Source organism: Falco rusticolus, chromosome 12, assembly GCF_015220075.1.
Source record: "Falco rusticolus isolate bFalRus1 chromosome 12, bFalRus1.pri, whole genome shotgun sequence".
Classification (NCBI taxonomy): domain Eukaryota; kingdom Metazoa; phylum Chordata; class Aves; order Falconiformes; family Falconidae; genus Falco; species Falco rusticolus.
This window is the reverse complement of record NC_051198.1, coordinates 4,413,535-4,429,192: the sequence shown is the minus strand read 5'-3', so window position 1 is coordinate 4,429,192 and position 15,658 is coordinate 4,413,535. Positions and strand designations below refer to the sequence as shown.

The 15,658-nt window shown below is 43.0% G+C and overlaps 1 protein-coding gene across 12 annotated transcripts in view; it reads left to right on the top strand.

Annotated features, from left to right (window-relative positions):
* The window catches only part of USP34 (ubiquitin specific peptidase 34), a 137,064-nt gene extending 125,243 nt beyond the window's left edge, over positions 1-11,821 (top strand). For 7 of the 12 annotated variants that reach the window (XM_037405169.1, XM_037405168.1, XM_037405176.1 and 4 more), the window contains 11 exons: positions 2,460-2,586; positions 2,934-3,041; positions 4,134-4,238; positions 4,363-4,487; positions 5,522-5,674; positions 6,639-6,762; positions 8,357-8,436; positions 9,124-9,264; positions 9,390-9,536; positions 10,070-10,229; positions 10,533-11,821. In XM_037405169.1, the coding sequence (XP_037261066.1) occupies positions 2,460-2,586; positions 2,934-3,041; positions 4,134-4,238; positions 4,363-4,487; positions 5,522-5,674; positions 6,639-6,762; positions 8,357-8,436; positions 9,124-9,264; positions 9,390-9,536; positions 10,070-10,229; positions 10,533-11,143 (1,881 nt within the window). In that variant the 3' untranslated portion in view covers positions 11,144-11,821. The remainder of the gene's footprint in view (positions 1-2,459; positions 2,587-2,933; positions 3,042-4,133; positions 4,239-4,362; positions 4,488-5,521; positions 5,675-6,638; positions 6,763-8,356; positions 8,437-9,123; positions 9,265-9,389; positions 9,537-10,069; positions 10,230-10,532) is intronic. The other 5 variants (XM_037405174.1, XM_037405173.1, XM_037405172.1 and 2 more) reach the window with 3 other exon arrangements.
* Positions 11,822-15,658: the final 3,837 nt, after the last annotated feature.

Sequence of the window (15,658 nt, the reverse complement as noted above, 5' to 3'; positions counted from 1 at the left end):
AATGCACAAGAAATCAAGGGATAATAGGTCATCTCCTATATCAAGGATAGATACAAGCGCTTGGAGGTTCGTAATGGGTAGTAAATTCAGTCAACTGAAAAACTTGCAACCAGAAGGAGATGTCATGAGTAGTAAGAAATCAGTCTTGGCTTTCTTCACATAGGTACTTCCCTTGTCTGTAATGAGATTTCTGTGGTAGTGGAAAGGTGATCGGGGAAATGTTTGCCTGCTTCTCAAGACAGAGAGAAGGCCTCGAGCAGATCATGTTGAGAGGACTGAATTTATGGGGTTTTTGGTGTCATTCTCTTTATTACAGGTGAACTGTGAATGAATGGCAGAGCACAGTCACACAATTATTACTAGTTAAGAAGGCAACAGGTGAAAATACAGAAATAACTTAAAGGATACTCGAATGCAATTGTGATTAGTATTTGTGAACGCTGCTTTGAGGCAATTGTCCCTCTCTTTCCTACCTCCTGTGCATTTGTTTGCAGGACAGAGCAGTGTAAGAACACATGAACTAGATTTCTTTGCAGTGAAACGACACCTGAAATGCATTTCTGGAGCACATACGGTGTAATCCAGTTGTAAATGGATATTTGGTCCATGAGACCAGACCAGAGTTAGTCCAAAATGGAGAGGGAAAAAAAAGAATAAATAATGCAGTCCTGCAGTGGGTACAGCTTGTGTATCAGGCCCCTGCCCACCAACGGCTTTGCTCTACAGATCCACCCATACTGTCCTGCAGTAATGTAGGAAGAGCCCAAAAGGCATTGCTGAAAAAGCTCTGAACTGTTAGTGGCTACTTAAAGATAAGTGAGAAGACTGAAAAAGGGCACAGGCAGCGTTTAACTTTTTTTTTTTTTTTTTTTTTTTTTTTTTCCCCTTTGTCCTTCTTAAGATGGGCCTTGGATTCTGTTCAACACTTGCATTATTGAGTTGATGGACAAGAATGTGTGTTTATTAAATAATAATTACATTCAGTAAACGGGCTAAAAAGTTAGGAACTGAGCTATAACTTTGTTCATATGTGAAATGTGTAAGTAGACTAAGGTCCATATGTACATACGTATAAAGAGAACTTGTTGAACAGCTCAGTTAACCCTGATCCATGCTAACAACAGATAACTCATTTTGTAAAGAATGCGTAGTGTAAGATGCAACTTATCCTGCATAAAACATCGCTAGAAATTAGATAACACTGACGTTGCTATACAGCTTGAAATTACCATCACCTACATTTTCACTTGCTCACTGGAAGCGTTTTGTGTGGTAAAAAATACCACATCAGGGAGTTAGCACATCCAGAAAAGTTTTCCCCTTAGCAGGGCTGGCTCTGTTGCTTTTATCTTCACTGTAATAGAAAAAGATTTTGCATTACAGGGAATGCGATTGCTGTTTCTTTATCTTTAATATATCCCCACAGATCAAGTATCTTTTCTTACATCTTGTGCTAGAATTTTTGCCGTTTGGAAATGAGTTGCTTTTCCATCCCAGTATTTCTAGAAATCATAAATGCCCAGAAGGTATTTTAGTTATAAAAGGAGAAGTAATTAATCTGATGTACAATCTTACGGTGTATGACCTCAAGCAGGATTTTGAAAAATGACTAGCGTCTACATTAATCCTAAGGTTTTTCCCAAATTCACATACCCATGTCTGTCTCTATGCATCTCTGATATCCCTGTGTATGCTGGCACAGAAAGATTGGGATTACAGGTATATAAAACCACCGCGTCCCTAATTATGCTTGGGTTATTGGGTTTTGGATAAACGTGTGAAGACATTGTAATTATTTTGAGCCACTAATATAAAGCTTTTACCTTGAGAACAAATCAAGGCTGTTCTTAAACATGTCTCTGTAAGTGGTATTGGATGTGCTCACACAAATACTCATTTCTGGAGCTGGGGTGGGTGGTAGCTGCTTGTAGAGGGGTTAAAGTTACACCAAATTTTACCAATTCGGTTTGCCTCCGGCATGCCCATGATAAAAATTTAATATGGCTCTAAGTTTTTGGGGTTAGGTGAGAAGAATAAAAATCAGCCTTTTGGCCAAGCGTGAGTTTCAGTTTAACCCCCAAACAAGCCCACCCGTTGTTCATTGTTCGCAAAACCAGATGTCCAGGTCAACAATTCCGTTTGGCTGTTACAGAAGATACCTGGACATTCATCTCTTCTCTCCCTTTCCTTCTCTCTTTCTATCCCTTTCCCCCATGTCCCCTTTTTATTTTCTGCTAAGAATCTTTTAGTAAATATACTGATTTTGTATACAGGTTTGTTCTTCTTTTAAATGCTGTTATCTTTGATGTAATTTTGTGGTTATGTCTAGCACTGTGTATTTTCATATGTCTTGTTTGAGCATAAAAATAAATGTAAAAGTGGTGTTTGGAACAGAAATAGAAACAGTAACAAGTACATTAATTTGGCAACATAAAGTTTTGGTGTTTCTTTCTTTCTAGTCCTTTAATACGTTGCACATGATGTACCATGAGGCCACAGCTTGCCATGTGACTGGAGACCTGGTAGAACTTTTGTCTATTTTCCTTTCGGTTCTTAAGTCAACACGTCCATATCTTCAAAGAAAAGGTTTGATATAACTCTTCAAAGGATTACGCCTGTTGTCTGTTCATTTTTATGACCCAAACCCTGGTATTTTATCTTCCTTATTACCTGTATTTAAAAACTCCCCGCACAATAGGAGATAAGATTTATTAACAGTCATTAAATTGTTATTTATGAAATTATTTATTGGCATAATATGGAACTAGATTAAGTAAATTTAATAGCAGTTAGACCAGTGAGATTTAACAGATTTCTAGATGGATTAAAATCATGCTAGACGAAAAAGAGATTCTTCAGTAAAATTCTGTGCTTTATTTATTGAGCTTTTAAGAAATCAACTAAATGTATTTCTGTGGCTTTTGCATTTGCAGATGTGAAGCAAGCTCTCATTCAGTGGCAGGAGCGAATTGAATTTGCCCATAAGCTCTTAACTCTGCTAAATTCCTATAGTCCTCCAGAGCTTAGAAACGCTTGTATTGGTAAGTGGTGACGGTGGAACTGCGGTCAGGAAGGATCTGTTCTACACAGTTACCTGCTTTGACATTTAAATTCCGTTTTTGCAAGTGCGGGTGCTTACTAGATCCTCTTACAATGGGCTTGGTTATATTAATATTGTCAATACACCGATACTGCCCTTGTTCCAATTATAAGTAATTCTGGTTTTGTCAGGTTAAAATTCATATTCCTGCTTCCCCAGGCACGCAGGCTGTGTGCACAAAGAGTCAGCCTTTGTTTTGAGAGGCCAATTTACTACCTTACAAGGTTTAATGATTAAGGACTTAACTCCTGAATTCAGGTGTCCGTGAGTTTAGATTCAAATCCTGAATCTTATGTTAAAATTCAAATATTAACTAACGCTCCACTCGGAAGGGTGCATGGTGGCCAGGTTAGTCTGAATAACAGCCTGTAGTGTTCGTGGTTATGATCCATTACAGGAAGGTGTAATAATAGAAGTAGAGCTTAAAGAGCCTTTAAATGGGATGGATTTGCTTTTTGAAATTGTAGATGTAAACATTATATGTAAGTGTCCCTTTTGCATGAGAAGACCTATTTCAAAAAGGCCTAGGTTTTTTCTAGCTTAGGCTTTTTTACTGTTATTTAATGGATATCATCTGCATCTCTGTGCATGGCTGATGAAGACCTAAACCTGTGTCCACATTGCTTTTTGCTGTGATTTGCATGCATTTTCCCCGTATTTCGAGTGCCTTTCTCATTGTCCTCCTGACTGCTGCTGGTTGACGTTTTCCAGGCATCAAACCTGATATGTGTAAGAAGAAGGACAGAGGGTAATTTTATTGAGCTTCTACTTCCTACACGCTGGCACCCCTCTCACTGGTGGTTGAGCTACCACTGAGCAGGTTTTCTCCCCGTGGCAGAGGTGAAGGGATTCTTGACCGATTGAGGGGTGTTCACTTTCCGTGTCGCTCACAGTAGAGTCTGCCTCCACGGTGCGCACTAAGTGCAGCAAAAGTGATGTGAAAGAGAGTTTGCAAGTGCATGAGCCTGAAGTTAAACTGTTTGCTGTTAAGAAATAACAATATGTAATGGCAAAACCAACTTTTTGTTTGTAGATGTCCTCAAGGAGCTTGTACTTTTAAGTCCTCATGATTTCCTACATACTCTGGTTCCATTTCTACAGCACAATCATTGTACATACCACCACAGTAATATCCCAAGTAGGTATTTCAGTGATTGTATTTTGAAGTTCTCTTACGCTATTATTACTCTATCGTGTTCCTTGCTGCTGTCAAATATTGACCTTTTTAATATATCCCCATTTTATCCTAACTTATACTACAGTGTCTCTTGGACCTTATTTTCCATGTCGTGAAAATTTGAAATTAATAGGGGGAAAAAGCAATATTCGTCCTCCGCGTCCTGAGCTTAATATGTGCCTCTTGCCTACCATGGTGGAAGCCAGCAAGGTACGTAAACGTATGGTCTTATAAATAGCTGTTTCTCTATCGTTCTCCCGTCTTTATAGAAGTGTTGTAAGAATCCAGTAGCATAATGCATTTACGTTTTCTTTGTAAGCAAAGCATAATTCTTCTTCAAGATGTGTTGTCCTCATATACTCCATTCTAGATGTGCACTCCAGAAGCACCATTTCCCTGCCCTTGGTGACACACAGCTTCATACTCCAGACATGATAAGGGTGTGAACCTTGCGTTCAGAAAAAAGCCGTAGCACACGTTTTGGTAATCTTCCAGCCTGTTTGTGGCAGTTATAAGGAAAACTGAGGAACTGCCCAGGGACTGTCAGTTGGGTTTCAACCTGTGCTGAGATTTGTGACCAGACAGCTAAGCTGTCGATCCCTCAGGGTTCACTAGAGCCCGTTCAGCCGGGACTGAGGCATAATCTGCCAGTTGTTTGGGTGAAATACCAGTGCCTGAAATACCATGTAGGGCTTTAAGTCTTTCACTTCCCATTTTCCCTGCTGTGGGCTTCCTGACGGGATGCCAGCTTTGGTGGGGCTACTCGGTAGTCACTTGCCACGTCCCATTATGGCAGTTGCAGCAGCGGTGGGATTCAGCTCACGTAACTTTGCCTATCTAAAAGGTCGGCGTCCAGCTCCGTCCGTGATTAACGGCGACCAATAGTTCCCTGTGGAAGGAGAGAAGTAGCTACCCTCCCTCCTGTCCTAGGCACCCGAGTCCGGGTGAGGCGACTCTTCCTCCCTCCCTCCCCGCTGGCCGCAAGGAATACTGACGTGACTAGATTTTAGATAGTTAAAGTCAGGTAAGGTGAATCCCACCCTAAAAGGAATATGTATGGACAATCATTTGAAGAAGGAGAACTGGTTACTTGCTGTACAGTAACTGTGGTTCTTCAAGATGCTTTGTCCACACAGATTCTGTGGTCCCTCCTCCTGTGCTAACTCCGAGTCCTGTCATAGGGGATTCTTATCGGTGAAGGAATTGAGTGGTGGTTGAAGCCGCCATACCCCTTATGCCCTCAGGTACAGTGGTCGCAAGGACACACTGGGTGCAGGCACAGCCCCAGTGGACACTGCTATTCAGAAAGAATCCAATCTCCTGCACATGGGGCCTATGTGCACGTAGATGGGAATCTGTGTGGGCAACACATTTCGAAGAAGCACGGTTACTGTAGGGTAAGTAACCCTTCTTTTTTAAAGCTTTCCGAATGATGCTGTGTATATTCGTGCACCATCAAATTTACCGTGTAACCAAAGTTTTTTAAAAAACGTAGAGCGCCAAAAATTACCCGTGGTGGGTTTTTCCATCGTGTATCCAGAGGTGTAACGGATGTGACGCTGAATAACATAAATATTTTAACTTTAAAAGTCAGCATATTGTATGACACGGTATTTTACACTTTATAATGAATTTGTACGTATTAGGAACCAGAAGATTTTTAAGCCTTTAAGACCACATCCACTGTTAGTTTCCCTGTGGGTTTTGCATGCTTACTTTTCATTCGTCTGTCTCGTATAAGACTGCATTTGTTTGCTTGAGGTTTGGCGATTTCCTTTCGGCTATCTGGTCTACAGAAGCTGATGCCATTTTAAGCATATACATCCAAAATATATTAAAATACTGGCACACAAAGCCCTTGGCATCTATTTGCCATTTGGTTTGAGACGTTCGTGAAGATGCTGCTTTGAAAGCTTGTGAAGCTCAGTCTTGAGAAAATTCTGACTTCTACAGATCATAACTGACAAAGTGTGACTGTAAAAAGCAGTAGCATATATATTTAGGTGTCTGCATACAATTTAAAATTGCTGTGTACTTTTCTTGTCATCTGCAAGATGTGGTATTCGCACAGCTTTGCATCTTCTCAGTCTGTTGATTCAGAATCCTACAATAAAAGTTTTTCCTGGTGGGGGAGTTGTGTCTGCCATCCGTCCTCCCACCTCGCTGTTGCACTGGCCGAGGGCGCGGTGGGGAGCCGCAGCTGGCCTGGGTTAGACCTGGACGTTCCCATCGTGTTTTCCTGTAGTACACGACCACACGTTGTAGGGCACCAAGTGCAGCACCGTTAAGCGAGATGCTTAGGAAATCTGGTTGCCATCCAGTTGCTTATGTAGTTTAAATGAAGCTCTCTTAAATCTTCAGGGCAAAGATGATGTTTACGATCGTATGCTGCTAGACTACTTCTTTTCTTATCATCAGTTCATCCATCTACTATGTCGAGTTGCAATCAACTGTGAAAAGTTTACTGAAACTTTAGTTAAAATGAGTAAGTATGAAGGTTAAACAGCCTAAGGATTTTTTTTTCTGTGGTAACTGAGTGCTTCTCCACTAAGTTTTATATTGAAAATTTTCAAGAAAAAACAGAGCTTGTGAGACTTGCTGCATTAATTGTTCTGGATGTTATTTTTATCTACAAAACTGTACGATGTGTATAATGTAGTGCAGTCTTACCTACGTGACTGCCGCGCTTTCAGGCCTGTCCAGAAAGGAGCTGAGGCAACAGAGAGAATTCTGTCCCCTTGCACATTCAGGGTTTAATACTGAACCATCTGGGGGGAGGGGGAGGCTGAATCCTCAGTATCACTGCCAAAGGCATCAGCTGGCAGCCCCCCCAGGAGCATGCACTGCCATCTCGATGGCACTGCTGCCGTTACTGCCAGCCTAGGCTGATTTTGCTCCGTAGTTCTTGGAGCCATCACAACATTTAATTAAGTTTATAACCATTCAGTCATGTAGTTTGTACCCAATACTTGTTTCAGCTCTGCTAGTAGGTCCCACCAGTATCTGGGTTTCTTCCTGTTGAAATGTAAATTCATTTTTTTTGGTGTGCGAACAAGGCGTTCATGGCTTTGTGTGACCACTTCAGCCCTTGGGCTGGTTCTCTGCAGGAGACCATCCCGCCTGGAATTGCCCCATGCTACTCCAAAGGCACGTTGTAGGTTTTATTTTTGTCTCGCCCCACGGAGCCTAGGACAAGCCAGGCTACTCGGCGTGGTAGGTGCAGATGCACTAACCTCAGCGTCACACGCATACGTGGGCACATGGATTGGGAGCCATCTCCTTTCGGCTGCCTAAAAGTGAGATGTGTGGCCCGTTTCCTCTGTAGTCGGTGGAGAGACGCAGATTCCTTCCAAGAGAAAGTCATCTTCTGATTCTTTAATACCTTGAGCAGAATGAACCCCTTCTGAAAATACCCACTTGTTTCCTGGGGTTCTGTGTCTGTAGGAGCCGGCTAGCTAGCTGTGATTACAGACCACTTCTAGACAAATAAAACTATTCAGAATTAATCTTGTCCAAAGAGCGGTGATCGTATAATGTTCTTTTGGTCTGAATCACCCATTTGCTCATTGTCACGCTCTTCTGGTTGTACCTCTAGCATGCTGAGTATTTACCGTAGGTCGTGTTAGTTACAAAGTGGGTCGGAACGGGTATGGTTTGCTGTGGTCCAGTGTATCCCTTAACGCTTTTGTGGTCTAGGTAACAATGGTGCTCGGCTTAATAATGAAGATTACCCTTTAAAATTTTTATGCTGTTGTTTTAAAAAAAAAGATATTTAAAACCTTCAAGTGCTGCAGCTGACCAGTTGAAAATGTAAGACAGCAATAACGATACCCCGATCATAAACCCAGAAGCAAAGCCAGCTCTTTAGGTTTTTTACATTTCACAGAAATACTGACGGGACTCAGGTATTTATTAAATGTACTGTAAAAGCTTCACAGACGATAGGTCTGTCTGGTTACAGAAAGTGCTAAGAGTCTGGTCTTATAAAATGAAACGGCACCTCAGTCCTACTTTTATCAGGAAGCAAGTATCTCCAACAGATTTCTCACACAGTAACTTACTTTCTCATACGATTTCAGGTGTCCTAGTTGCATATGAAGGTTTGCCGCTTCATCTTGCACTATTCCCCAAACTTTGGACTGAGCTTTGTCAGACTCAGGTAAGAGTCAGTGAGTTTGAGAACTAACGGAATGAAATACAGGCAAAATACAGCGATGAACGGGACACACAGATAACCCGTAAACTGTAACTAGTGGGTATCATTTATTCTTCCAAAAAGCTAGTATTTTGAATGCAAAACACCTCTGCTCACACTGCCTGTCATCTGATAAAACCTGAGAACCCAAGTATTAAAATCTGGCAAATCGTCTTTGCTCCCGGTACACCCTCGGTCCTGCAAACGCTTGGGCAGTTTCAGGCAGTACGTAACGCTGGCTGGAGGCAGTCTGCAGCGCACACACCTGCTTCGTCCTGCCTCTGGCAGTTGCCAGCTTTTTATGTAGCATCAGCGCTGGTACGATGGAATAAAAACCGGGAGATGCCTGAGGCTGGGAGGGGCCTTTGCACCTCTGTGAGAGGGCCCCATAGCTGCCTTCTGGGTCAGGAGACACCGGCCCTTCCCGTACGTACGGATCGTGAGAAAGTGGCACTCCCGTGGAATAAACTTCATAAAAGGAAAATGTGAAATAATAATTGACAATAATTAATCAGTACAATTTCCCAATACCTGATAGGCCTGACATATTTTGATCAGTAAGAACAGTGCAGTATGAATTAAGATGGTGTGCGAGCACAGTGCTGTGCGTCCCGCGGTGACTGTGCGCTCTTCTCTCTCTCTCTCCACCAGTCCGCAATGTCAAAGAACTGTGTAAAGCTCCTCTGTGAAGACCCGGTTTTTGCAGAATATATAAAATGTATTCTGATGGACGAAAGGACCTTTCTTAACAACAACATTGTATACACCTTTCTGACCCATTTTCTTCTAAAGGTACGTGGTCCTTCAGCGATAATTTCCATTTCAAATGCAGTCGTATATGCTGTTTTTCAGCTTGGGATGCCCTTTTCACAGTTCCATTTTTTTCGTGCTTTAAAAATCATACGTTCTTTTCACAGGTCCAAGGGCAGGTGTTTTCTGAAGCAAACTGTGCCAACCTGATCAATACTCTAATTACAAATCTAATAAATCAATATCAAAGCCTAGAATCTGACTTCAGCAACCAGAGAGTTGAAATTTCCAAAGCAAGCTCTACTTTAAACGGGGTGAGTCTTTTCTAAGCCGTTCCAATGCCAGCATGGTGTAGGAGGCAGCTTATTTTCTGCAGGAGCCAGGTTCTAATAACCCCTAGGGACAAGGCGGTCGCAGATGTGCCGAGCGGCAATCCGAGCTCTCCGGAATTCTCTACCCACAGGCACGCCTTCTCCGTGCGCACAGCACACACGCGTCTCCCAAGCCGACGGTGGGCGCTGTAGGGCTGATGGGGGTGGCTTGTTGGAGAGGAAAAAAGTAACGCCAAGTGCAGCAGCGTTAATTGTAGCCATGTCCTAACCCAGCAAAGATCCCGTCTTGCAGCACATGGTGCGGTAGTGTCGTCTGCCTGGGACAGATGTGTGTTAAGGTCAGCGAATTAGCGGGGGGTGGGCCACTCCAGTAGTGCAGGTATATTTAGAACTCAGTCTTTGGGATGTTCAGACGATGTTGAAGCCTCTGCTCATTACACAGATCGGTGTGTAGGATGAATCAAATGCAAGTTTGAAATAGGGCTAGTTAAACTTGTTTCTTTCTGTATTTTCAGGACCTCCGAGCGCTTGCCTTGCTGCTTTCAGTGCACACTCCCAAACAGCTCAATTCAGCCCTGATTCCAACTTTACAAGAGCTTTTAAACAAATGTAGAGCTTGTCAACAACAGAGGAACTCGTTACAAGAGCAAGAAGCCAAAGAAAGAAAAACTAAAGGTTTGCCTTCTTACAGTGGTGTCACGCAATTAAAGTTTTGCACTTTTACAAAGTTAACGTAATGCGCTGTTTGCTTACTGCTGTGGGGTGGGCTGCGTATCGGCTTCAACCCCAACGCTGCACGAGCACTAATGTTAGGGAGCTGAAGTTCTAGGCCATTATGTGAATTCTCTGTAAGGAATTAAGTATTCATTAAAGTGCTGTGTTTAATATGGAAAATGATAGAAACCTGAAAGGCCTGTGGCGTGGGTGTGCAGCATGAAAAGTGCGTTTTCCCTAAGCGAGTTTCCCTTTTTCTTCCAGATGACGAAGGAGCTACTCCCGTGAAGAGAAGGCGGGTCAGCAGCGATGAGGAGCACACCGTAGACAGCTGTATTGGTGATATAAAAACTGAACCCCGGGAGGCGCTGACCCCGACAAGCACTTCGGATAACGAGACGCGGGACTCTTCCATCATTGATCCAGGCACTGAGCAAGATCCTCCTTCCCCCGAGAACAGTTCTGTCAAAGAGTACAGAATGGAAGTCCCATCTTCATTTTCAGAAGACATAATGTTAGCGACACGGTCACAGCACACAGAAGAGCAGTCAGGAAACGGTAAATTTGAAGAATGCAAAGAATTTAAGGACCTGCAGACTTCCAAGGATTCCATGGGAGCTGAGGAGGACTCGGAGTTTCCTTCCACATCGATTTCAGCAGTTTTATCTGACCTCGCAGATTTGCGAAGCTGTGATGGTCAAGCCTTACCATCCCAGGACCCTGAAACTAGTTTATCAATCAGTTGTGGCCATTCCAGAGGACTTTTTAGTCACATGCAGCAGCATGACATTTTAGACATCCTGTGTAGGACCATTGAGTCTACGATTCATGTGGTCACAAGGATATCTGGAAAAGGAAACCAAGCTGCTTCTTGACATTAGATGGAGCATGTCTGCTTTTAAGTCCTTTTTTTTTTTTTTTTTTTCTTCCCCCCACCAACGCTGTTTGTATAAGTTTTGCTTATTTTTGTTCTGTGCTTCAGTTTGTCCAGTGCTCTCTGCTTGAATGGCAAGATAGATTTATACGCTTAATTCTTGGTCAGGCAGAACTCAGATTCCTTCACCCCCCCTCCCCCCCCCCTTTTTTTTTTTTTTGCATCTACCGTACACTTTCTTAAAGGGCAATCAGATAATGGATATGTTTTATGTAATTAAGAGTTCACTGTAGTGGCTTTCATTTAATATGGCTGTCTGGGAGAACAGGGCCTCCCTGCCCTGTATGATGTAATTTAAACTTACGGCATTTTTACTGTGTATAATATGGTGTCCTCTGTGCCAGTTTTGTACCTTATAATAGAGGCAGATTGCCTCAGATCGCTGTGGTTCTTATTATCAAAATTAAGTTTACTTGTATACTAAAAAACCACAAGAAATTTGATTCTGTAAAGAATCCTCTTTAGCTGTGGCCTGGCAGTATATATATGGTGCTTTATTTAACAGAATACCTGTGGAGGAAATAAAGCACACTTGATGTAAAATTAATTGTTTTATTTTTATTGACATGATCAATTGCTATTCTGTGCACTTCATTAAACTGATTGTGATGACTTTTCATTTGTTTATAATATCTTGATTCAGTCTTTGGGTTTCTCATCAAAGACGACTTCAAAAGTGAAATGGCTGCAGAGAGAAATGATGATCAGATGTATGTGATTGGTGTAAATTTGGGTCTTTTCTGGTTTACTTTGCATCAGTGTTGGGCCGCACAGTTGAGAGGGAGCGGTGGTGTGTTACTTTCCCCCCCCCCCCCGGATGGTGAAAGGTGAAGTGGTACAAGAAACCAGCAGAACTTTTCATTTCCCTGGTCTTCACCCATGTTAGTGGCATTTCCCTCCTGCACCGTTAGCAGACCGGCTTCCTTCTTCCCCTGCGCCGCACTCCCTCGCTTTCCTGACAGCTGCTGCGCCCCCTGAAATGCTGCAGTGACTTTTTACCGGTTTTCCCTGTCCCGTTTCCTCCTGTTCCCAAGGCATTTCTGAGCAACATCCATTTCCTGTGTGATCTTTTGGACTGTCAATGATACTGGTTTTAATATCTGATTAAACTCCCATTTTCAGCTGCATTTTCCAGTGGCTTAACTCAGTTGTTTTTCTGTTGCCTTCAAAACACATCTATCTTGGTCTTTTTTTATTCCAAATTCCTTCATTCTGTCTACCATTGAATGTAGTTTAGCATCATTTGCTTCTCCACAATTCTATTATGGGATGCTCTCAGGCCTCCCCTTACTCTCTGAATCTACTTTAATTTTTTTTTAACCTTTTGTAATTAATAATTTATCTTTGAAATTTACACTTTATATTCCTCTTTATTAGCGCATCTATTCCTGCATTTACAGACACCGTACGGATGCTGGTGAGTGCTTAAGTTGGTCTCATTATTCAGACATGCAGTAATTGTTTTTGCTTTCTTTAGGAATAATTTTGTTACCCTTTCTGATCAACTTCTCCAGAGATTGTAACTTCAGAGAGATCAACAGCTTCTAGTCACAACTTCTACCTCATGAGTGTCAGAATTCATCTAGCAAGTCTTCTCCCAAGCCTGCGGTTTGTGGTTGGGTTAAGATGTCTTTGGGAAGAGAAGATACTCATCGAACTGAAAATTCAGGAGCCGAAGCAGCCGCTCTAACCCTGCAGCGAGTACTCCCAGTTAATTACTCTTACTGAAAATGTGCACCTGCTTTTTGGTACGCTGTCTGATGTTTTTGTCATTATTTCAAAACCCGTAGTGAAGTATGCCAAGTATAAGTGGTATTTAGTAATTATTTCATAAACGATATGCAAGGAACACACCCTTCCTTCCTCCTCTGCGTTCCCAGATGGGCATCAGCCCTTCTGTGTTTGCCTGGTCACTGACTAGGCCCTTCCAGTTATTTTTAGGATGTTTTCCCCTACCGACCTGCGTATGCAATTTCCAAGTGCTCTTGGTGGTAATTTTGAATTTTATTTTCTCACAAAGAGGTAACTGGCCCTTTAGAACCCCTGCAGAAGTCTGTCCGCAACCGCCCCCCATTAGCAAGGGCTCTCGGAAGATACAGTTCCGTGTGGCGCGCTGGGTTCTTGCAGCTCTCCAACGGTAAGTCAGGCATCGTACGTGCAAGCTGTGCTAGGCCAGCAGGTCCCTCTGCAACCTCTTCAAAAAGCTAGCGCAGGTCTGACAAGATGCTGCAACCCGTGGTGGTCAGCTTTAATTAAAGGGTGGTTCTGTAGTTCTAAACCGACCACATTTAATACCGGCTTTTCTGTTATTTTGCTGAAAAACTCTGACAAGGTTATCAGAAGTATAGTGATGTGTGCTGCTCTTCCCTTACGTTACCTTTCACCTTCCCCTTGAGTATTGCTGCAATTTTTACTGGGAATTTTTTCCCAGTATTCAGGTTTTTAAACAAAAGCAGCACCTACAACTTGTCCCCTCTTCCCTAGTCCTTGTTTGCACCGGTCTTTCTCTTCCTTTGTGTCCCTCACTTCACATGTTCTGTAGGTCACTGTGTCTCCCATAGCATTCCCCTTTTGCTTTGTGTCAGTTTTGTGGTCTGTATTTCTTTGCCTTCAAGAATATTTTATCCCTTTCTTTGACAACCCCGTATTGACTGGCTTCCTCAGGCTCTTAACAGCTTTTAATCTCTTCCACGGCTCATCCCACCTCTCATTTAACTGTTACGTATTTCCTCCTGGCATTCCCACCGCCCATTTAACCCCTTCAAAGGCTATATTACAAATCTTGTCTTTCACATTTAGTTATTTTTCCTTTTGGCTTTCTCAGAGGCCGGGTGGTTGCCCAGAACCTTACCACGTTATGGCAGCACTGCGTTACAAGCAGAAGTGTCTTTTCCTGTTTCTGCTTTCTTACTTCTTTCATACAGCCTGCTCTCCCTGGAATGCTTCTGTGCTCATTACTCTCTTTAAAAAAACACGTGAAATCCAACAAATTTGAGCGTATTTCCCCCAAACTCCCTACATATCTCTGCTCCTGCTGTTTTCTCTTGTGTTACATTGGGAAAAATTTAGGATTGGGAACTCTTCACAGGGACTTACTTAGAAAGCAAAGTACATTTATGATACTATTGTACCATTAGCATCATGCTGTTACTAAACAACGTGTAATTCCTAACTCTGCTCCCTCCTGCTCAAGGGCTGAGGGTAACAAGCAGTTGAACGTTCTTTGGTTTTATGGAACTGTTGGAGAGTCTATGAGAAATTTTAGCACTCAAGAGTAAATTGTTTTGCCTCCCTGCGATGACGACTGCACGGTAGTGCTGGAAATCCTCCCGAAAGCGACCTGCTACAAGTAAAATGAACTTAATCTTTGATTTCTCTCAATCCCAAAATAGCTGTTTGCAGAAATTGAACTTTCAGGTCAGCAATACAGTGCTGCCAGCAAAGTTCCAGCACGTACAGTGAAGACAGGAAGAGTGCGGGGATGTTGGTGAAGCAAAAAGAAGAAACATCCTCTTTTTTTTGCCTGCCAGGACAGTCAGCGAGGAGCTGTGCGGGGGTGTGAAAGCTGCCTGCCCCTCGCCTGCACCCAGGATGAGAAGGTAGGCATTGTGTGGTTCTAGCTTCAGAAAGCTCGTGCACGTTGTTATCACTTACAGCTGCGCAGGCCTGAGGGAACAAGACCACTGCTATTCTGGGGGGTTTGGCAGTCCCACACTGGGAGGAGAGTGCCGCAACACTGGAAACACCAGTCAGTCCCTTCCGTGGCACTGCAGCTGGCGCTCCTGCAGGGAGACAAGAAAATTCAGGCTAGCGGGATGTGCAGGTCGCGGGCACTTGTGCCCCGAGGTGGGAGGGGACACGGGTGAGGCATACTGCCCGGAGGAGTACTCGGGCTGTAGGACACGCTGGCTGAAGAAACTTGTAGTTCCATGCAGCGGCCTACTCTCAGGTACTAAACTGTCACGAAATCTCTTAGTTTACACACAAATCTAGATTTTTCCGTTTACTTAAACACTGCCCCTTCATCAACCAATACCCTTAAGTTTTGTATTCAAAATGTTAGGCTCTTGGTCTATTTATCAAAAAAAAGGAACAACCTTTTGAGCGTTCAAAGGAAGATGCTAAAACACGACCCTGCTCAAGAGGCTGTTCTCCACCCTCTCTCTGGTCCCCTGAAAAACAAGCAGTGCAACACTCGGGAACCTGTCTGTGCCGGGCGTTTGTTCTTGTTACTACAGCAAGCCTCCCCTAAGCTGGAAGGGGTAACTGACAGCAAACTTTTCAGGGAAAGCCTTGCCTGTAGAAAAGCACAACACGTCTTTATCTTCTGGCTGAGGTAAGTTTATGTGTGGTAAGGCTGCCTTACGTTGGTGTCCTGTGAAAATAAAATATATAGGACTCACCTTCCGTACAGACTCGTTTAGTTTGGCAGCATCAGTTAATGGAGAAAATAAAC